The sequence below is a fragment of the Chroicocephalus ridibundus genome, chromosome 6 (assembly GCF_963924245.1).
Source record: "Chroicocephalus ridibundus chromosome 6, bChrRid1.1, whole genome shotgun sequence".
Classification (NCBI taxonomy): domain Eukaryota; kingdom Metazoa; phylum Chordata; class Aves; order Charadriiformes; family Laridae; genus Chroicocephalus; species Chroicocephalus ridibundus.
Window position 1 is genome coordinate 70,516,247 of NC_086289.1, and position 23,511 is coordinate 70,539,757.

At 43.3% G+C, this 23,511-nt stretch overlaps 1 protein-coding gene across 8 annotated transcripts in view; it reads left to right on the forward strand.

Annotated features, from left to right (window-relative positions):
• LOC134517069 (multiple epidermal growth factor-like domains protein 6) overlaps nt 1–11,809 on the forward strand; it is a 213,835-nt gene extending 202,026 nt beyond the window's left edge. For all 8 annotated transcript variants that reach the window (XM_063338172.1, XM_063338168.1, XM_063338169.1 and 5 more), the window contains 4 exons: nt 244–372; nt 1,037–1,162; nt 3,626–3,754; nt 4,846–11,809. In XM_063338172.1, coding sequence (XP_063194242.1) covers nt 244–372; nt 1,037–1,162; nt 3,626–3,754; nt 4,846–4,925 — 464 coding nt within the window. In that variant the 3' untranslated portion in view covers nt 4,926–11,809. The remainder of the gene's footprint in view (nt 1–243; nt 373–1,036; nt 1,163–3,625; nt 3,755–4,845) is intronic.
• Nucleotides 11,810–23,511: the final 11,702 nt, after the last annotated feature.

The window sequence follows — 23,511 nt, forward strand, 5'->3', positions numbered from 1 at the left end:
ATGGGGACGTGGGGCTTTGGGGTCACGTAAACACCTTGTCGGTTCGGTTTTGGGGTGTCCCAGATCTCCCAGCCGCCTCCAGATCTGAGTGGTACAAGTTTGAAAGCACATGGCATCATTAGACTTAATGGTGAATACCACTTTTGTTGGCTCCCAGGGAACGTAGCTGAGAATGCATAGGATTTTAAAGGGATGTATGTTTTTCCTCATAAACCTTCCTCACTAGATACTGTCATTTTTCAGGGTGTCCCCTTGGATTCTATGGGCTAAGCTGTCTTCATGCGTGTGCCTGTAAAAATGGAGCGAGCTGCGATGCGGTGACAGGAGAGTGCGTTTGTCCTTTGGGTTATCAAGGTGTCCACTGCGAGAAAGGTACTTGCGCCCCTCTAACGTACAAGAAAAAAAACAAAACTAACAAACAAAACCAAAATAAAACTCAAAAAGCGCCATGTCATTAGTCATGTATTTGTTTTTTGAGAGCAGCTTCTTCCATATTTTGAGCTTTTTGAATATCCTCAAACACTGGATTTAGGACTGTTTACCTGTTACATAGCTGGGCGTTCTCATTCGTTAAAATTAACTAATCTGGTTCTGATTAATAGGGTGAAAGTCCTGGTCTCTGTGATGTCTTGCAGCAATGAGTTCCACATGTCATTTATTAAAAATAAGTCCTTTTACTGATCCTAAATTTGCTTCTAAAACTCCCAATAAGATTATTAAATGGTTGCATGTCAGACCCGTTGAGTGTTATGGAATGGTCTTCTAGAGAGTTCTAATTAAAAATGAAAATAAGTGCTAGTTACATTTCTGGGACAGATTTACAGATACCTTTGATAGGTTAGATCAGACAAACTCAACATAAGGAGAGTTCATATAAATATTATGCCTATTCCACTATGTGTGTAAACTTGGCATTTACACGAGCTTCAGTGGAGAGTTTATGAGCTTTCCTCTGAGACATCCTGGAAAAACTCCTGCGGTTTAATGTACGTCTTGCCATTCAAACGTGCATCTAAAAAAGCGCTCTTGCCGTCAGGCTGCGACAGGGGCTGGTTTGGAGAGAGGTGCCAGCGTCGGTGCAACTGCGGAGATGCTCCTTGTGATCCAGAGACTGGGAAGTGCCTTTGCCCACCCGGGAGGACTGGAGACAAGTGTAACGTCGGTAAGGGTAATGTTTTCTAAGGGCTGGACTATGTATAGTTAAACCAATATGACCTGTTGGTCTAAGCGTAACTGTGAAGGGACATTTGCTGGTATTTAAGAACACATTGTTGGTAGCAAATTACTCTTCAGGTTATCAACAGCTTTATCAACAGGCTGTACCTCTTGATTTAGTCAATGTTTAAATTGATACACCCGTAGGAAAACTGTTTATGGGTCAGCTGTAAAATGTCGTTTGCCTTTAGCTTTGGAGAAAGTGCGCTAGTGAAGAGCACACCAAGAAGCCCACGGTTTTGCAGACGCAGTTGGGAAGACTCCAGAGGGTGCAAATGGGCATGGAGGGATCCGATTGCAGTGTGTTTTTTCGCAGGGACATTTGTCATCCTTTTCAGACCAATGCGAACGTACGTCCAGCTCTGGGTTTGCTTCCCCAGGAAGCAGGGAGGAATCCCTGCGGGTGAGGGTAGCGGAGCTGCAGCAGCTCTGCCTGCCTTTGGGGTTCAGCAGTAGTCGGGGAACGTTTAATCCAAATAAAATTCCCTCATTTGCAGCACAGGCACTGTTGTTTTTGGAAATGGTTGGCCCACGACAGCAGAGTTGTCTTGTAATAAGGATATAAAAATAGGTGAGAAAATTTTCCTGTAGGGAAAATCAGTCCCACCACTGTACCCCGATGAGATGGTTGCAGGGTTGAGAGGCAGCAAGGGCAGGCAAGATTCTTGAGCCGGACTCTGATCACAGTTACGATGGAGTAAATTTAGGGTAATCATTGGAGTAAAAGGAGTTGCAGTCGTTTAAGCAAGTGTAAGAAGACATTTGTGACCCTAACGCTGTGGCAAACAAGATAAAAGGAGTGAAAGTCCGTGTGCTGAGATTGGAGGTTCACACCAGGAACCACAATCCTCCCGAGCCCCCGAATCACAGCGAGGGAATGTTATTTCTCCTTTTGTTCTAGGGATAGGGCAGGAAACAGCTTTAAACAGCCTGTTATTAATGTGAGGTAATTGCTGGGAGCTTAAGTGCTAGTGCAACCTGCAAAACAAAAATGGAAAATGATATTATTTTTTTTTTCCCCTCTCTGCACTGTCCTGTGGTCAGAAGCCAAAGCCACCCAGCCTGCAGGCGCTGGTCCGACAGGGGACATCAGCCGGCCCCGCAGCCAGCGCGGCGCTGGGCAGCCGGGGCCTTTCCAGCAAAATTTTAGGCAGAAGTGGAACGCAAGGGGGAAGCTCAGCACCGACAATGCGAACCCAGGTTTTGCTTCTTGCAAAACTCTAGGACTCATTTTTATTTTTCTTAAATCAGCTAGGGTAGCCCCCTTCCATGAAAAGCTGTTATGGGGTAGGTTTTATTTGCATTTTTATTTTCAATTAGGCCCAGTTCATCTGTGATATAACTGTGAGCAGCTGTGACTGTGCAGCAGCCATAAAGATAAAAGGCCTGATTTTAATTTGAACTCTGGTAAAGCACCCATTAAACAGGCAAAATGTTAATTAAAAAAAAAAAAAAAAGAGAGAGAGAGAATATAACAGACTTTTATGGGCGTTCTTTTTCTGTAGTAAATTAACATTGCAGACTTTCAAACAGATGTCTTAAATACACGTTGTTATTAACATGAAAATGTGGTATTACATAAATTAAAATCAGGTCCAGAGGTGTTCGGGGAGACCTTTTCTCATAACATTTCCTAATTGAAAAGGCCGAGCTCCGAGCGCACGGGGAGGGTTCTCCCACGTGTTGGGGCTGCAGCTGATGCAGGGCTCAGCAGCGCTTTTATTTACCTAATGGTGCCGGTGTGAGAAAGTGAGCGCCTCGGTTATTTACAGTATTTTCTAGCGAGGCGAGGGAGAGAGGGCTATTGTTTACAGTGTACTTAGCGCCCTGCCTCGTGACCTGCTGCTCGCTTTTCCTTCATGCCATTGCTCTGACTGCGTTAAAAAAATGGCAATGAGAACTTCTCAGCCTAGGTATGAAACGTGTTTGTATTTGGGAGTGAGACGTTTTCTGATTTTAATTTGCCAGGAGGCAGCAGAATTGTGCGGTCGGAGTAAGACATAAGGGGATATATAAAATGGTTTAATTTTCAATTTCTCATTCTCTGAGCGAAGGCTCTTTGCTGGCGCAGGCTCACAGCCAAGCCGTGCAGGGGAGAGGTGCAGGAGATAGCGTGGGTCCAGGATGCTGACAGTAACTTTCCTAAGCAGATACCAAGATCTTTTCTGTTGGGCTGTCGGCCCCTGTTTTTTAGACCAGTAATGATTTCCATTCTGGGAACTTCTTTAGGACAGCTGGGCTACAGTTTGGGCAGACCATGTGGTAGATGAAACTTGAAAACTGCAAGGCTTTCCAAAACGTCATGGTTTAATGTTAACAGAGGTGGGTGTCTAAGTAGCTTCCTGATCCCAGAGAACACGGGGACTACTAGGGAGCATTCACCCTCTTCCAAACACTTCTGTCCTTCCAGAATGCAGGTCCGACCGGTACGGCCCCGACTGCTCCCTGCGGTGCCAGTGTGCCAGCAAATCCCAGTGCAATCCGTACAACGGGAACTGTGTATGCCCAGCCACGTGGATGGGGCCAACCTGCAAAGAAGGTAACACAAGCTGGAGATGTGCAGCATTTCTTAGTAGAAGAAATCATGCGTTGGTGGTCAGTAGTCTGTTTGGACAGGAGTATCGACGCACCACGCAAACGTGGTGCTCAGCAGCGGGCACCGCAGTTGGTGTCGGGCTCTGTGAGGCAGAAGCCGTTCTACATTTCCATCTCTGGTGAAAAACTCAGAGCCTGTGATGGCAGCAGCTTTGCTTGGAAGGGTTGTGTTGGTGTGTGCTGTCCTCCTAAGGGTCCAGACGCCTGAGGGTGCAAATGCCAGCAGACACTGCGAATGCCAGGAGTCGTTCCAGGTGGTTGGGAGGTCTTGGCCAAGCTGAACTGACTCAGTGCAGTGGTTTCCCATCAGAGCAGGCTGTGAAGTGGAGATCTTGCACAGCTTGCTCATGGATTCCCGAGGCTCCCTCCAGCACAGCTGTGCCGGAGGGCTGTACGCTCTTCTGTGCCTGCCAGTAGGAAATCTTGCCCTGAAATAGTTGATATCTGCAGCCTCTGTAAGATGAATACGGAGGTTTGCTTGCTGTGCATGCTGTCGCCTTCGCATACTTTTTGTAGAGGTGGCAGGTTTTGAAGAGCGTGGTGAGATGTGATAAGCCAGATAAGGCAATAAAACATTGGAAAATAGATCTGGATTGATTTGTGAGTGTGCTGAAGTGCTCATCACGCTATCGCAAAAGGGCTTGGGGTTTTTTTGTTTGTTTGTTTTAATTTAGATAATTTCTCTTCATGAGGTAGAGTACTGAGTGAAAATTTCCTTCCACTTGTTTTCTAATCACAACTGGCTTGATGGTGATACCATACAATGCTGCATTTAGTTTGGGAAACGCTTTGGGAACCTTCCATTTCACAGAATCGCAGAATGATAGGAGTTGGTGAGGTGTTTTATTGTTTGAGAGGTGTTTTATTGTTTTGCCTGCTCTCTGCCTCTGTGAGGAGGTCAGTCTAACTCAGTCCTCTACCTTCTTTTGAGGAGTATCATTTATTGAGTTATTTAAGTGTAAAGTGTATAATCTATATAATATTTCAGTATTATGTTATATAGACCTGAAGCTGCGTTTCTGCTTAATTCTCTAGGTGGCCCTCCAAAGCTTCCTTTTTATGAAGAACAAACTCAAGAAAGAGGGAATATTTTTCCAAGAGCTCTACAACAGTAACATTTGGACTAATAAATGAACTGTTTTATATGCACAGACGGTATTTGAATTTGGATATGAAAACAGCTATTCAATTCAGCTTGAATTGTACTGAAGTATTCACACTTCTTGTGGAAGACTACAGAGGCCGTTTAGTAGCTGGATCCTTTTAAAAAGCTGAATCTGTTTCATGTATTTATTTCTAGCCTCTTACCCCTCCATTAATCTGCTCTGGACGTTCTTTCTGATATATAATATAATTCATTGTGTGAAATCCTGGACGTGTTTTTAGTAAGACCAGTTCCAAAGCGTATCAGGATAAGCAGTATGTAACATATCAACTTGCAGCGAGCCACACCACGTAGAAGTGACTTTGTAAACCCGCGTGACGACCAGCGTGAAGTTTAGTGAGCGTTTCAAGGATTATGAAGCGAATGTGGATCCACTGCAAAGTCACATTGCACAGAAACAAGTGGGATTCACCAAATTAATTCCGCTTTGAATAACATCATATGTTCTAGAAAAGCATCCAATCTGATTTCAAACTTGCAACTGAGGAAGAGTCCAGCAGAGTCCTCAATAAGTTGTTAATTAATTTAAGAATATGTACCACATTTCTAGTGTGGATTGACTGCTTGGAAGGTCTCCATCTGTATCTTGCTACGTCTGAGTGTCTTCCAAAGAGCAGGATCTTGTCTGTCAGGCTCTTCTGGCTTTCTGCATTCTCCGGTCTTGTCAGTTGAGTTTCTCAGTGGTTTGTCAAGTCAAACTGTGCAGCAGCTCTCCTGAAACAGTACCTTCTAACGCATAAAAGAGTTTTGTCTTGCATGGAGAAAGCAGATGTTAAGCAAGGATAGATGCTTAGAAATAATCTCTGTGTTCCTTATATGAGGGATTTCAATGTGCCTTTACTGCACGGTAGTTTGATTAAGTCAGCTTTAAAACATCCTGACGCCATTCAACAGCTGCTGTTGGGCACATAATAGAACAAAGACATTTTGGTGCTATTTGCCTGTTTAGACAGGTTGTTCTTTAGTATAGAACCAAGTAATTATAAAGAAATACTGGTCTCTATTTTAGTATTCTGAATTAACCAGACTAAAAGATTTTCAAGAGTGCCTCTTTATACCTCTTTTTAGGTTAGGAGTTACAAAACCTATGTAGTAACCTCTTGAATCTGACTGTATCAAAAGTGCACTTATTAAAGGGCATCAGGACCATGGGCTCAGTAGCCATGGTCGTACAGGCAGTTCTAGGTCTTGTGTTCACACTACCATTGTGTTCACACGCCATAAGGAATTGCAGCTCTGCAAGGGAAGATTTTTGTCTTAGAAGAGACAAAGTGGCAATAGTTGGTGCTAATACTTGTCATTTATAAAGATGCTGGTGGTTGTTGCAGTTAGCTAATGAGTAGGTGAAGTAACAGTTTTGCTCCATGGTTCCACGGTTCACCTCAGGTCTTCAACACATCTGGAGTCATTAAGTGTCCAGCACAAAGCAAGTGGCACTTCCTCACCTGGGAGTTTAATTCAAACTGTGATCTATTTGAAACAATACTGGTTTAGTAGGTGTTCTTCAAGCTTCATGGGAGTCTTATTGTTTTTCATCGCTTCGTAGGTATTGAAAGTCATTCTAAACACGGTAAAGATACTTGTGAATGTGTCAAAATTAATTAAGCGACTGTGCTTTCAGCCAGAAAATCACAGGGGCTGGTGCTGATCCTTTGTCATTTCTTCTGTAGAGCTCTATGAATGTCACTGTAAAGTTTACTCAGTGGAAATGTGACAAAAATTGTCCCAAAACTAGTCAGAAGTGTGTGACTCTCAGCAGGGCTTTACTGTGAGCTCTGACGTTTTAAATGTTCTTTTGGAGATGTGATGGCCTGGGTCTGATCCTACAATTATGTGAATTTGGGGCAGATTCACTGAACTGGAACTGATAAGGTAAATCTCATGTGAGACAATTAAATATAATCTTAGCAACTGCTGGAGAAGAATGGTCCAAGTTAAGCAATTGACATATTTTGATCTTAACTATGCATTTGCCGCAGAGCCAAACTACAATGCAAGTGGTGCATTATATTCAAGATTTTTTGTAGAATCATAGAGTAAGTTAAGCTGTAAGAGACCTCTAGAGGTCCAGGCTTCTCTTCAAAGCCTGGTCAACTTCAAAGTTAAATGGGATTGCTTGGAGATTCATCCAGTTGTTGTGACTATCTCCAAGGATATCTTTGAGCCCCTGTCCCAGTGAAAATGTCATGCTCCCAATTTTTTTTTTTCCAAGTTTCTAATCAGAATTTCCTACGTTTCAGCTTTGGCCTGATGCTTCTCATCCTTTCAGTGAGCATCTCTGAGAAGCATTTGGCTTCATCTCATCTACAGCCCCCATGGGGTAGCTGAAGACAGCAGTAATACCTCCCGTTGGTCTTCCTTTCCGCAGACGGAGCAAACCCACTCCCTCAGACCCCACTGTATCAGCCCCAGTTTACCCCGGTGACCCCCCACTGACCCCATTCCCATACATCGGACATTTCAGGTTAGGGAAAGATGCCCGGTGACTGGTGTGGTTACCCAACCGCTAACGCATAAACCCCAGGAGCTTGCATTTTGCTGTTTCCCAGCAGTTTATAAAATGTACTGGTTTTTTTCTTTTCCATATATACTGATCTGTGGTTAGAGCAGCTAATCGAAGGGGAAGCCTTTCTCAAGCCATATTATTTACACCTGTGTATACTTGTTTACATTTTCCACAGTACCTTGGTAATAGAATTGTAAATATGTAGTATAAAGGAAATAAAGGATTTTTGTATTAACTATTTTTTAAAGAATGTCACAATTTTAGGTACATGATGAAACACATATTTTAAGTGACTGATACTGAGCCCGTGCCAATGAATTAGAGGCCCAAGTAGATCTGCCTGGGAAATAGTTCAGCAGACTTTATTTTTTTAAATCAGAAAATGCCAATTCATACAAAACCATTTACATGCCATAGTCTTTCTTATTCATTCCTCCTTCAAAATTCTTCTTAGCTTCTTTATGTTATTGCCTTGGGGAAAGAAGTTCTCTTCCGTGCCATTAAACAGATCATTCTGATTGGGGGTTCAATATGACTTTTTGTTCCAAAACAAAGTACAGTCGTATAAAGGTAAGAATCAAAATTAAATATTTCAAAAGTATTAAAAGTTGTATTTTGATTGGGGTAGTTTTGAATTTCTTTTCTTGGTTCTCTATTTGTGAACGTTTTCACTTTTTTCCCAAGGCAGGGAAAATGTTTACGGGATGTTGTTTTCTAGAAGAGCCAAAACTTTACCTCATTAGCTATTAATTAAGGAAGTTTACTTGCTTGTGATGTCATTAATAGTTTTTGATTCTGCTCCTTACTGCAGATTAACAAATTTACCTAATTCTGTGCCTACAAAATAGACTTTATTAGACAGCATGGACTTTTTAAATGGAAAAACTACTAAATCAGGTTTTCCGTAGATTAATTTTGTGGCAAGTGAGTGTAACTGCTACTAAAATAATATTACTCTGCTTATTTGCTTCATCGGATTCCAGTGAATCTGTCTGTCAGGCCGATACTGTCCTGAACATAGCACTGGAGCTTGTTGAAAATGAAAGTGAAAACTTCAGTGAAAATGTTTTTTATGTTTAAATTTATGTCCATCTTCCACTTGGTAAATGCCTTTCTTGGCTCTCCATTTCCCAGAAGGCTGAAGTTAATTATGCTTCCTTGAAAGGAGCGCTCTGTGTATTCCACTGTAACGCACTCGCATGCACAGATAAAACTCCTTTCAAAAAGGCATTTAAATCATTTTGACCGTGCAGTTTCTGTGCCAAATCCCACTCTCTTACCTTGTTGTGTATCCCAGATAACGTCAGTCTGAGAAGAGCGGGAATGAGTTTTGTGTAACTCGGTGGGTCCAGCAGAATCTTACTCAGTGCGAATTCATGAAACCAGAACATGTTTTAAGTTAGAGTTGAGTATTTATAACACTATGTCCTCATAGGAAAACAATCAGAATTTAAAAAATTCCCCGCTTCCCCTGCCAAAAATTATTATTCTACTTTTATCCTTTTTGTGTTGAAGAGCCATAGCTGTTAAAGTTTGCCCGGATTTCTTGCCAACTGTATTATTTTGATTGGCTGCAGCTTTCTGTTTGTGTAAGGAATAACCATCATAGTATCAGGAGTTGCCAACGGGACAAACATGGAAATGATACCTTTATGCCCTTCCCAGGAGAGCCAAGGACACCTTTTGGAGCCATCGTGGCTTCACACTTGTTGATCTAACAGTGACAAATAACAACGTTTCTTTTAGAGTTTAGCTTTTTATCAGCTAGGAAAAGCTTAGGAAGGGTCCTTGGGTGAACTGGTGGACCAAGAAACCTCCATCCTCTCATCCTCACGTTAACGTTTTTAATAGTTAGGCCAGAAACCTTCTCAGACCCTGGTTCTTGAAGGACTTTTCCTGCACGATGACCTGTGGCTGACTGCAGCGGCTCCATGCGCGAGCTGCCACTGTGCCCAGTAATGCTTTTGCAGGGCCAAAACTTCAAATTCTAACCGTGTGTAAAGCAATTGCCAGCGGTAAACACCGAGTCTCAGACTTTTAGAACATAAATTGTTTATTCTGTTCTTTTTGTTGCTTTTAATAAGCACTTGCGTAGCAATATTATGTCTTTGTGAATTTGTAACCCCTCTTCAAAGAATATGTGGGATGTATCTCAAACTGTCCTGTACTTTCTGTAGTACATGTATCATAGTGAAAGCTGATTGTTTTTTGGTTTTTTTATATCCATGTCATTAAAACTTTTTCTTGTTTTCTCCTTATTGATAGTCTTGAAGCAGTAGGCTTACGTTGTGGATGAAACTTTACTCTGTTAAACTAATTCACATTCCGAACAACCACACCAAAATCACACCTGCTTTTAGTAGTTTGTGTAGAATAAATAATGGCCCTACAGAAATGGGTTTATACATGAGCCCTGACCAGAGCAACTTGTCCAGTGACCGAGCCTGATAAATAGAGGTTTCTGGCACTCAAGACTCCAGAGTATTAGAAATATTCAAAACACAGCATAAATCTTGCTGGAAGAGGATGGTTACGAAGTGTAACATTTCTGGAAGACTTGGGCACGAAGCATTTGGAAGGCATTTGAAACCGCACACCTGCGGGCTTCCATCAGCCTTCTTGGACACTTCCCAGAGCCTAATACTCGCCGAACAAATAGCCCGGTTCACCTTAGGGGTATTGTCTTCTCGCGTTGGCAGGAGCTAAAGGAACACATGTGCCAGTTTAATGCCAAATAATGCAGTAAGTGTGTGCTGCTTAATTGGAAGTAGCATGCTAAATTGAATTGAGAATGTGTAACAAAGGGGGACAGTATATCAAGCTGTCAGAGAAAAAGCAGACAGATATAGTTAGCTTCTGGGAGAGCAGCTCTACAGGCTTGGACTTATTTTTAAATGTTAGAGCAAACCCTTTTAAGTTGAGCTCTGTAGTACTGCAGGACTTTGTCATATGTGATTTACTTCATCGTCCATACAGTTTTCAACGAGGAGCAGAATAATTAAGTTCATTTGATTTGTCGTCTTTTTAACATCCGTTATAAAGATAGCTTTATAAGCACGGCAACCTATTCAGTAATTTATTAGAAACAATATTTAAGGTATTCAAAGAAATTGTAGAAGTTTTTGCACTAACCTTCCGGTCCCAATCATTGCCATTAAGAGCTGATCAAAAAGTAGACGTGTTGGGTTAATACTCTCAACCCGTGCAGAGTTGGCATTGATCTGTGTCTTAAACCTTTAGAGAAGCCACTTGCAGCTCTTGAAGAGCTCACGTGTGCCTGCAGTAGATGTATGGCATGGGAATAAAAGTGATCGTGGGACCGGGATCCAGGACGCGGGGCTCCATGGGCTGGTGCCCTCAGCATCTCCAGGCGCTGTTACACCAATCTGCAGCCAGCGCTGCTTATCTCTTATTTTAGTCAGCACTAAAAGTTCACAGGGTGCTAATAGAGTATTCTGTGTGCACACAGTAAAAAAAAACAATCTGTCCAAAACCCATAAATGATTTTAAAATGACTTAAAAGTTCTGTATGATAAGGCACTGCTTTGTTGATTTCTTCAAGCATGGTAGTTAAAAAAAAAAAAAATACAACTCAGTTGTGTTGGTTTATATATGAATAAAGATGTCAGCAACTAGTCATCTAACTGTCCGTGCCATTTGGCAGTATCTAGCTTCCTTTTCAGTAATAGCCCAATAAATCTTTATCTTTTAGTAAGCTGATGACAACAAAACATCTTGAGAAGCTGCATGTGGTGTAGATATTATGGTTAATGTTTAAAATGCTCTGTGCCATCATCTACTGGGTGTTTTCTCCAGGCCAGATGTAACATCTTGTCTTAAGGCATGTGCTCGTGTCTCCCTCTAGTGACTCCAAGGGCCTAATTATAATTAAACTAATTAATTATTTTAAGGTCTGTGATTTCTTGGTATAAGAGATGGAAGAGTTAGGCTTGCTGCTGCTCGCAGGTCAAATCTTGGCTAATCAATTAATATAGTGAAGTACGACTTAGTAGCATCAGTCGTGGACCACGGCCCAGCTGAGCAAAGGCTGTGCAAACGTAGCAAGGCGATGGTCCTGCCCCAAGCCCACCGTGGTTGTCCACAGCAACTGCGGTCCATCTACTGCTCACGGGGCCTTAGTGCTTGCACAGGCCTCTTACCAAAAGTAATACAAGATTTGCAGCTTTCCAAATTGCAGAAGTTTCTGCGTTTCCTATCGACGTTTTCTTTCTGCCTACAAGTCCTTCTTAGTTCATCCAGAAACATGCTCCATGTTCCCACTGATTCTGCCCTGTTGCTCCAGTTCTCATTAACGAGACACGGCTCTGTCATTTCTTTGTTATTTTGTAAGTCTTAGTGTGCTATAAATTACTTACAAACTTGACTGACTGAAAATTCTCTTCTTTTCACGGCTGGAGGTTTTTTCCAACCAGAAATCCAGTTTTAAATGATTTATATGTCCTGTAAGATGCGCAGTAGGATTCCTTGCTGTATGGTATCAGCAAAGAATAAGATCGGTGCGAGCAGAGGCTGGGGGGGGGGGTTGATTTCTGCCTGTCGGTTTGCTTTTTTTTTCCTTTTTCTATTTGACATTTATGTTGCGGTAGCCATTGTGGATCTTGGCCTTGCACTCCTAGGCATGTGAGAAGGCTGCTCTTAATTACTACTTTAACCTTAAGGGTATATATGCAGTACAGAATAACAAGCATAACAGCATCGCATGAAATACGGGCTGTATTTCTGGATAATGAGGGATGGGAGCGCTCACACGGAGCCGCTCTGGCCAGGGCATCGCTCTGCTCGAGCCTTTTGCAGAGCCCTTCCCCACCCTCTCAAACGCAGGAGGTTTGACCAGACGCCTTGAAGGGCTGTTAGAGCTGTTCACGGCCATATTTTAGCATGTTAATGGTTTTTTACGAGGACTAGTGAATTCGATCAGAAAATAGTTATTTTTGGCTGCCAATGTGGCAAAACCACTTTAAATGCAAACTGAAAAATGTGTTGAAAGGAGCTGGTTTGCCGGCGCGGCTATTGTTGTAGCAAAGTCTCCCCTCTGATCCAACGGGAATCCTCTCTCCAAGATACATTACTCGGAAAGTTAAGGTGGATGTCGTGCGCCTGGGAAGTCTGTACGTCTCTGACAAGAGGGTTGCCGGGGGTTGCTTGCCTTTGGTTTCTTGTTGCAAACCCTGCCGCTGTGGAGTGGCAGCTGGAGATTTCCTTCCCTCGGGAAGCTTTGCACATTCCTTTGGTAGATGGTTGTCACTGGTTTGATAATGCGCTGTCTGCGAGGGGTACCGGAGACGTGTGACTTGGGAGCAGGACGTGAAGGTTTTTAAGTCCTTTTTTTTTTTTTCCCCATAAAAGATTAAGTATACTGTCATGAAGAATTTGAAGTTAATTTTATCTTATTTGTAATTTCTGGCTCCAAGAAAAAGTCTTATCTTTTTCTTTTTCCCTTTTTTTTAAAAAAAATAAAAATAAAAAATCCCACAGTGCTACTCCCAGGGGTGCAGCTCCCCACCCCCACCACGCAGGGTCCTGTAGAGAGCCAGGGCTGCCTCCCCCTGGGAAAAATAAATTAAAAAAAAAATGGTCTGTAAGGGTTTGGGACAGAATGATCTCACCTAAACATGGCAGCAGTAAAAAAAAAAAAAACAAAACATTTTAAGGCATATCTCAGTGGGTGCTTGTGCAGAAAACAGCCCCCGAGCGCTTCAGGAACTGAAAAAGGGACGAATCCGGAGCGCCTGTTATCTTGAGTACGTAAATGGTGCTTCAGTGCCCTGCGCTACAGCTATCACGTGATAAGCGTGTGCCAAGTCATGGGAGATGTGAAAAACATTAAGGCCGGTAAATGAATGTTTTATTTTGAGTAGGCATGAAGGAGGACGTTGAAAACTGGGTTCCTTCCCGACTCTGCTGCCAGGAATACAAAGCACCACACAAGAGACTTTGAAGGTCCCTCTGGGAAAAATGCCATTACCAACTCAACTGTGGTGCGTTGTCCAAGTTGCCCTGAAGGAATCTCTGCCAGAAACACCTGTTAACAATAAGGACTTGTTAATGTTTCACAATTATTTTCCCAAGTATGTTATTGCTACACCAGTCCCCGACACAAGAAATTTTGGCAAACATTAAGCGCACACGATACCTGTGAAACCCTTTGGTCTGCATCTGCGGAGACCGAGATAGAGCTGCATCTGCAGGCCTGGTGAGGGCTCAGTGGCGCTCAGCTTGCACTCAGCAGAGATGGATTAACGGGGTGTGTTGGGCACACACTCAGGATCCTTTGGGAACCAGCACTAGGGAAGAGATGGTGGTCCTTAAATGAAAAATAACCTATTCCAGTGCCTCCTTACCCTAGTACTAGAAGCCTTATTTGTCATTGAGGTAGTTGTTTGCCCAGCCTTGTAGTTCTTCATTTTTAATCTGTCCTTTTTCAGTCCCAAAGCTGACCCACTTCATTAGAGATGAAAAAAAATCTCAGACTTGTGCTTTTCCTGCCATTCGGCCGACACGGGGCACACCATGTAGCATCTCCCCCCTGCAATCAGGAAGAATAAAAAGCTGTGGCTCTTATCGGTCATGGCTACAAGTATTCCAAAGAAAATCCGCGTGAGTATCTTATCTTTTGTGGAAGAAAGCGAAGCAACAAATTATTCATGACACATCCTAACTTTTCAGTACGGAGGCTGAAAAAGGGACTGGAGGAGAGCGGCACCAGTGGCTGGCCAGGAGGGATTTCTTGTGTTTGCCCCATCTCTCTCCGAAGGTGTTGCTTCACCACCTTCAGTTCTTCAGTTCAGAGCAGATACAAACTCATAATTTATCAGAGATGTGAGCATCCTACTTCAAGGTGTATTTACAGAGCTCTTGACAGGCGTGGTAGACTCCCCCCATGAAAGTCAAGGCTGACCAGCCTGTGTACCTTTGCAGCTAACGAAAAACTGTGACTTTCAGCTTCTCTGCCTGATATCAAGGCAACACTGAAGTTTATTTTGATAATTTGTCCTCTCCAAGTGAGGAAACCGCAGCGCTAGCACAACACTTTCAATATCGCTGTTGAAGACAGGGCTCTCCCTTGATCGGTATCAAAAAGGGACAATAGAGTTTGAAAAGTTGCACCGAGAGCTTGTCTTCATTCTTCAGCCTTTAAGTACGTTCAAATATTGTCTTCAGGCTTCATGCAACTTCTCAGAGGGTTTTTAAATCTAGGTGTCTGCTTAAATCTCATCCGTTCGATGCAGTTTACGTGAGCACTATTTAACAGCAGTGACAGGTTGCTAAATGACGTAGGTCCCAAGGAACGGTTGGTGTCACATCCATTGCTTCCAAAAGTTATTCGCGGACTGCGATGACAGAGACTGATTCATTTTGCTTGGGTTTTCCAGGGGAATAGGTGGATTCGGACCTCCTGAGATACGAGCAGGAGCTGGAGCTGGGGTCTCCTACGCCGTGGTAAGTGCTGTAGTCACTGAGTGATTTGATAAGGAAAACACTGTCTATGGCTATCTTCCCACAGGCATATCAATATAGCTTCAGTGTTTGTTTATTTTTAACTGGAATGAGCATATTGGTAATTTGCACCATTTTTCGGCCTCCAAAAATGTCCGAGGGACTCAGTAGGTGGCACCCTTTCTATTCCTTTATTTTCCACCAAGTGTCAAAAATAAGTTGGAGCTGGAGCTTGTGTGTGTGTGAAGCAAGTTCAGTAAAAATGTAAATGCATATTTGTCTCTTTAATTGAATATAGTATATTGTGAAATCATTACTGTCAGGGCACACTTGGGTTTACACAAATGCTTAAGTAAAGAAAATATATAAACCTAGATTGACTTGAACAATTTGAATGTGATAGCGGACATCTGTGTTCAATAACGTTACTTTGGTAAGCGGTGTTTAATATTTCATGTCAAAGCAAGGAGAGTAATAGAACGGGGTATTTTCTGAATTCTTAGATTGCTGAAGTTTATGGCACGGCGTAATATATAATCTGTCCTTTGTCAAGCTCACCAGAAAGAGCCCTGCTGCAGCTGAAGATGTAAAGCGCTCTAATATATATGTTTCTAGACCTCTCCCTGCTTGAGGAATTAATCTTGGAAGGTGCTGAGTGCCCTGAAGTGCCAGTGAAGTCAGTGGGATTTGAAGTTTCTCGCAGCTCGGTGGACGGGGATCCTTACAGGGGCTAATTACCCTCCTCGGTCCCCGGCCAGGAAAGCCCTTAAGCACTGCTTAACTTTTACTATGTGAGGAGTCCTCTTGAAACCGGCGTTATTAACGCTGCTGAGAGAGTGTCCAGGGGTCCAGCTCATGCCTCCTCCGTCATCTTAAAAAAATAAGAGCTGCTTCCTGAGGTCAGGAATTTAAAATCTGGATGGAAAGAGGTGAAAAAGTGGGGGAAAGCTCCTCGCCCAGGGGCAGATCTGCCCCCGAGGGCTGAGCCCAGAGTGCCCCCAAAGGGGCAAAACCTCATCTGCTGGGCTTGGGGTGCTGGAGGGGGAGGCAAAGGGCACCCCTTCGCTCCACGTGAAGGCTACGCACAAGTACATCTCCAGCTCGAGGGCTCTGTTTGCCTTCAGAAAGTTCAAAGGAAGAGAAACATTTCTAAGTATCTTCCAAGTCTATTATTAATGAACAATTACACTGACGTTTTTGGATGGATTTGCACAGAGTAATTCATCTGCAAACAAATCTTTCTTTTGCGTTTCCCTCCCCTCCGCCCCCCCAACCCCAATCTTTTGTATTTCATTTTTAGGTGAAATTCTGTAGTGGAAGTGGCCAAAAGAAACATGCTTTCCCGAGCCCCACGCTGAATGTCTGTCTGGATATTTTCATTTTAACTGCAGCTTGGGAAAAAAAAATGTAAACATGGTGCTAGTATCATTTTTAAGCTGAAACTGTTCTTCCCTGGTGTTCAAATAGCATTATAAATGTTTGCTCAAAAGAGGCGTATTTATTCATCTAGCTTCTGAGAGAACACTGTGTGCATAGGTAGTAGGAAAAATGTATTAGGGAGTGAGAGAGATTCCCCTGGTAAATGGCTTTTCTCTTGACCTCCTCTTAAGCATCTTAGCGGGGCTCTGCTGCTGCCTCTCTGAGGAAGTATGTTTGCGCTGGGGAGGAAGAATTTTTAAAGTTGCAGAGTGTTACAAACAGTGAGCCAATAAGTGTGGCTTCATTGTTTTGGGGTTTTTTTTTATTATTTTTAATAATGCCAGTAAAAAAAGCCTTACAAAAAAGACGTGGCGTGCAAAGCAGTCACACGCAACGAATGTTGTTCCCAACATGCTATATCATTTCCTACAAGGTGGATGATATAAGTAATTGTTATTCCATGACATTAATTTTTTTTCTCACTGATTTCTCAACAAATCATTTTTTGGCGTGACTATTCACTGGTCCTGCGTTTGATACTCGGATGTCGGTCAGATACGCAACATCTGATCACGCAGCTTATCTGGCGTGTGATGTTATTGTCCCCTGATTACCAGCACAAGTATGTGCAAAAATGATTTCCAGTAACTCTCTTGCACGAGACCATGAAATTGCTTTTCCATTAATTTGGTTCGCTCAAATGTTTGTGGAAAGGAAACTTAAAACAGGAGGGATTGTAGCAGAAAGAAATTCATCAGGCTATTTGTATGACTAAGGGCAGGACTTCCCTGCTTTGCTCACCCAACTATCTCTCCCATCCAATTAAATGTGCACTTGGCAGTCATCAAACTGAAAGACTCGATTTGCCATAGAAGCTGGAGATGGAAAACACCTGCTCGGATCATCTTCCATCCAGTGCAGAGCCATTTCCCTGCAGGACATAGGTCATCCCTAAATTCTGCAGCTGACATGCTATATACAGCCTCAACTGGCAACATCCTGTCCAGCGCTGCACTTCATAAATCAGGGTTAGGCCCAGTAAATCGGCAAGGAAGAGCAGTTACCAATGGCATATCTCTCCTCCCAATGGCTTTCTTATGTTTCAAGGAATCAGTGGCATGTCAGAAATGATACTCTTACTCAAACACTAAATAGTATCTTGATAGTGCCGTATCTTGCCAAGCAAGAACATAAGCAAACACTCAGGTCTTCACTGGGGACTTGAGCAATCGCCCTCCGCGGCCAACATTCCTCCCAGCTGTTTATGTGTCCGTCATAGGGTCGTTGCTGTTGTTATCAATAGCTGATGTTATTACTGCTATATTGCTATGTCATTTTATCATTCCTGGGTGGGAGGATGAGTTAAGCGATGAATCTGTGCATATTTGTCACGATGGGAGCCTCCGGCTCTCTGCGTTTCTGTGGAAACCTGGCCCTGGTTTAGCTGAACTGGCTTTAAAATCTGGCCCCGTCGTGGGTGCTGAGCACTCAGAAAAGGAAAAAAAGCTGGCGCTGAGCTCCGCTTGGAAATCTGCTCCCAGATGTATGGATGTTTGTTTATTTTTACATTTAAGAGATCGAGAAAACTGCACCAGGATGCAAAATAGCACGACAAAAATAGTCTTTGCAAATACTAATCTTCGCCGATTGGCATAAAGCGGATATGTATTCTTTCCATAAATTTTTGGGTAAGCTTAAGTTACAAGAGGCCAAAAAGGAAAGATCAAAAAAAAGCCTATCTCAGCCAAGATCATTAGTTTAGAATATATGTAGTGCCAAAACAATACAAGTTGCACAATATCACCACACATACCCATTTCTTAACCCATTCTGGCTTGGTCAAACCTCAACAGAAGCTGATGACTGAGATGGACTTCACACCGTGCTGTGCCAGCTGATGTCCTACTCCTGGTTACGGTCCATCAGCCTATTGACCTCATTGCAGGTAATATTGGACGATGTAGGGTTATTCCTGGTGAAGCAGTGAGCATTTTGAGCAGAAGTCCTTTGGGAACTAATCAGAAACGGTGCACCCTCTCCTCCGTTAGACATGGGTTAGAAGCAAGCTCTGATGAAGGGCTGCTGCTTCACTTTCTGAAAAAGACGACAGCACTATATTATTGTCTGTGTCTTCCTGGGCCTTGAGATGAAGTTTTTTCAAAGTGCTCTTGAGGCACCTCTAGCGTATGGTGACATTTTCAAATATTCACCATGCTGGAGAGCCCCTGCTCTAATGCGGGCAATTGCCACGCTGCAGTGACTCTGGGGAAACAGCACAAGTCTGGCTTACAGAGCAAAGATTAAATAATATTGTCCGAACTTTAACAAGGTTTTCGCAGTGGGCCTGGGAAAACTTTAGCCATGTGGCTCTCTAATGGAAAGACTTTGAGGTATTGTTAATTAAATGACTGCTGTGTTTTTACCTCCCATAAAAAACATTACCTCCCATAAAAGCTTTTTAGCCTGACAATGTATTAGGCAGAAACCCTGCCCAGTGTCTGCCTGCTCTTGAGCGAATGCCTTATGTTGCTCTTGGGGCTGCGCAAGCAGACGCAGCTCCGGTGCCAGCGCCCTGACCCAGCCTGTGTCTGGCTGGAAGGGCCCCGAAACGCCACCACCCCCCTCCCCCCGTTCAGTCACGAGTGAGACAATGGCAGTAACCTCCTGGCTGATGAGCGCAGCCAGGCAAGATGGGAAGGGCATAAAAATGTTCAAATTGCCATGAGTGAGAAGCAACACAACATCCATATTGCCTCTCTTGTTCTTGGCATTGCAACAATGCATAGTTTTCGGTTGTCTCTGGAACCACTCAGGCCTGTAATGAATGGAGTACCAGTGATTGGAAACGTTCCTTTTAAGCGGATGTTTCCATTACTTTGTTTTCCTCCTTAAGCCTTGTAATGGTTTTTTCAAGTGTCAGCAGAAGGGCTGAAGCATCTCTTGATCTTGCAGCTTGCATGTCCGTGTGGACCAGTCCAGGCACTATGTGGAATTTTCAACACAATATTCACTTGTTCTCCCAACTCTCAGTGTTTTGACTATTTCATTTCACTAGTACTAAGAAGGGAAGACTTCCAAGGTCTACGTTTTTAAGAGTGATTGCAGACAACAATTCTGTTTGCGAACACAAGACGTAAAGCTGATTTTCAGAAAAGCTGAGGTCACCTTCTTCACCCTGACTCCCGGCAAATTTATGGGAATTTGTTATCATTTCTGAAGAACTGAAAAAATATTGGCCACCTTTTAATATGTCAACTGAATGTTTAGAGTTGGTTTGGAAGCCTCAATTAAAATAAAATTTTAGAAAATATTCAATTGTCAGCATCAAAGTTTGGTAAAGGGTCAGATGAATTTAGACCGTTCCTTCCTCTGTCTCCACTTCTTAGTCTGGGCTTTACCCAAATTCCAAGAATACTGCTGCTTTAAATAGCTCAGTGCTTGGGATAGCTCACATGTGTGAGAACTGGGATTACAACCCTCAGCTGAATGCACCTGAGCAGAGATTTGATCTTGAATTTCCCACACCCAAGGACCTAAATTCCAGGATACTAGCAAGATAGAAAGAGTTGCCAGGCATCTATCTTATTCCATCGGAGAAAAGAAAAAAAAAAAAAAAAGACCTAAAGGACAGAAAAAACCTGGGCTTCATCCCAGTGTGGAAACCTTTTCCCATCTCAATTTAACTGAAAAAAAGAGCCAAGACTAGCAGCCAATGTCTTAGTAATGTAGGGACCCTATTCAGCAAACTGTTTAATCCCATACTTAAGTGTACCTATGGATGTGGTTTATGTTCATATTTGCATGTTTTGCTGGATTAGGGTGGATTTAGATGGAAACTTGAAGATCTGGAGAAGAAAGTCTGTATTTCTGATCCTTTGGTCTTTATTCAGGCAGATTGCTTACTGGTCAATAAAAACGCAGGCAAGTACTGAAAGTAGAGACCAGTTTAGCCCCCAGTAATGATAACTGGTAGAGGTTTGGGCTCACCGTCTGCCTACTCGTTTTTCCTTATGTCTGTAAAACACGATAGAGATTGGATCACAGTAATTCAGTCTCTGCACACCTCATGTCTGTCACAGACAGAGCGGCCATGCTCAGAAGGTGGCTCTGAAAAAGCCCCTAATGTCACACCTATGGTCAGCAGCAAACAGGGCTGCTTAGCGGGAGGACACACATGTCACCTCACCTTGATCCTGCTCCACGTCAGCAGAAATGCGTGAAGCGGAGTAAATTAGGAAGCCCAGAAAAGGGACCACGGGAGTTTGCTTTCTGGTTAGGTTGGTAGCCTGGAGAAGGCTGCTATAAAAGAGATATATGCTGAATCTGCATCGATGCAGTAGAGAAGTCCCACGCTCCTGTGCCTCCGGACATGTTAGATACGTTTTCATGAGCTCACAGAAATGTGGGGTTGGCTGGGACCTTGGGAGGTCACGTAGTCAAGCTGCTGCGCTGGTGCCAAGACCATCCCTGACATGTGTTTGCCTGCGCAGTTATTGAGAACCTCTTCTCAAGGGACTCGCTAACTTCATTCTTTTCATTAAGTGCTCATGACCTGTGCAGTTGGGAAGCTTTGCCTCAACATCCAAGCACAGCACCTCCGCTGCAAACGCAGGCGATTTCTTTCCCCATGGGCTCCGGAGTTGTTCGTTGCCCTTTTCATAACAACACATTGTGCTTTGGGAGAGAGCTAGCACGTCTCCCATGCGAACACAAGCACCTTTTCAGTTCTCCTCAAGCTTACATAGATGTATATTTATAGATATAATGGTACTTCAGTCCCATCGCTCTCCCGAGGGTGGCGGTTTCTGAGGCTGCAGCACACTCCTTGCTCCCCAGTGACACCCTCCCTTGGAGTCGTGCCTCCCTTCCAGACCTCTGTCCCATCCACTGCTCAGTCCTGTTGATCACCCTCATGGCCATGCATCAAACGGCCCCGAGCTCCTTCCCTCAGGTCATTTTGCTAGGCTTTGTCAGACCACGTTGAAAAAGGGCTCTCAAATTCCTCCCCAAATCCCCCTGGGTCCAACGCAGGGAGATGCTGGAGGACCTGCAAATCCCAGTGGCCACGAGGGGTGACCCATTATCTGGCGGCCCCTGCGCTGATATAACAGCATCATTGTTCGTAAAAGAAGTATTTTGGCATCCAGGCATGACTCTGCCCCACAGGATCATAGAAGTGATTTAATATTTTAAACTATGAAACATGGCTTTTAACAGTTTCTGCAGGGTGCAAGGGCACTTACAAGATAGCACTGTATTAGTCACTACCATGGGCCACCTTCTGAATATTATAAACCTTAATTTACTTTTTTTTATAATCTGAATGGACTTTTTAAGTATATCTAAGGGAATTGGAGTGAGGAGAAACATTGCTTAATTCAGCCATTGCATCCTTAAAGCCAGATTGGAAACATGGAAACCATATGTGAGCTTTTAGCTAATAAAATAAAATGCCAAAATGTGGCGGCTGAAGCTATTGCACCCAAAAATCTAATTGCACATATGCTCATTTACTCACTTATAATCAAAACATTAAAAATAATAAAAAAAAAAAAATCTTTGATACTCAGACTAGGTGTAACTGTTGGACTAAGTTATTTTACAAAATTATTTTACGTGGAAAGAATGTGCACAGGGTTTTCTAATGGCTATATGAAAAGCAAACTCTATAAATACAGCCACACACAGCACCAATTGATAATGTTTCACCTGAACACAAAAAAGTCCTTAAAATCCTTTAGCAGGCCAAATTTATATTCATTTTACTATCGAGTAATCTTACTTTTAGATGTCTCTAGACTACACGTTAATGGTAAATATGTTTTTTTTTTTTATGCTGAGTGTTGGCTTTCTCAGCGGTAGATTCATTTTTTCATTATTACGAGTCCTAAAGAGATATTTAGCCCTGCCAAAGGTGCCAGAACTGAAATCATCTCTTTACTTAAACACTTCATCCCTCATGTCCTGACTGTCTCTAAAACATTCAGTTTTAGCTGGTTTCAGTCTCTCTTCCATCCAAGTCTTACCGTCCCAGAACTGATTGGAAGCTTCACGGAGACATTGAAAATGAGCTGCTTAAAAATCAGTCAGAGCAAACCCTGCTCCTCGTTCAGAGGTTGAGGATGTACAGTCCTTTTTTCTCCTGTTTTTCCCTGTGGTATGGGTTGGATGAATTCAAGGAATCTCGGCTCAGGTAGGGCAGGTGAAAAGGGTTTTTGCAGCGCGTGGTCCCCCGGGAGATGTTTGCGGAAAGCCCCGCAGGGATGGAGCAAAGAACATTTATCGCATCAACCTTGAACGCTGAGGTCTAGCGCAAGGCTGGGCCGCTGATGGGGCCGCAATGAATTCACTTTTCCTGTGGATTAGCTGTCAAGCGTGGGAAGCGAGAGGGGCAGCATTGCTCTCGCTGACCGACAGGCTACACTAAAACTTGTCTGAGCATAAACCTCAACCTAATGTGCAACGAGATGCTGTTGCCCGGCTGGAAATAACGGGAGCAGCTGTTTTGCTTTGGAGTCATTGACCTTCCTGGTACTGCCCCAGGGTGCCCTCGCCATGGGCAGCCCTGGCGTCTGCTCCAAAGCATTACTCCCAAAGCCAACCCAAAGTTCCTTGAAATCAGCCAAAGTGACTGAAAAACGTGGGTTGTGCATGAAAAATTAGAGTTTTCAATGGTCAACCCTTTATTTTTGTAGAAACGTGAGAGAATGGGGTAAAAATTACAATGTGTCTTCTAAAAGGATGAGAGGGGAAGAGTAATTAACAGGGAAGCGATTGGATGGGAACGTGGGTTAAGTGCCTGGCCCTGCCACTGCCTTCTTTCACAACCATGGCCAACATCCGTATTCCTTCCTCTTTCCAACCTTCGCGTCTCTCCTGCCCCCGTACGCCATCTGTGAAACAGCTCCATCTGCAAAGTATTTCCATTGTTTGTCTCGAGAGCTGGATGGCTTTTGACTATGTGCAGCGCATTGCACAATGGCCTCTGGACGCTATTTTATAAACAGCAAATATAAATAGAAGACTTTTAGGGAGACTATTAAAAAAATCACTTTAGGAATAATCAGTTTAAAGTGAATTTGAAAGTGAAAAGCTGATGTGCAGATGCAGTGCTGGGATATCTTTAAGGCGGGCTAGCCAAGAAATTGTCCCT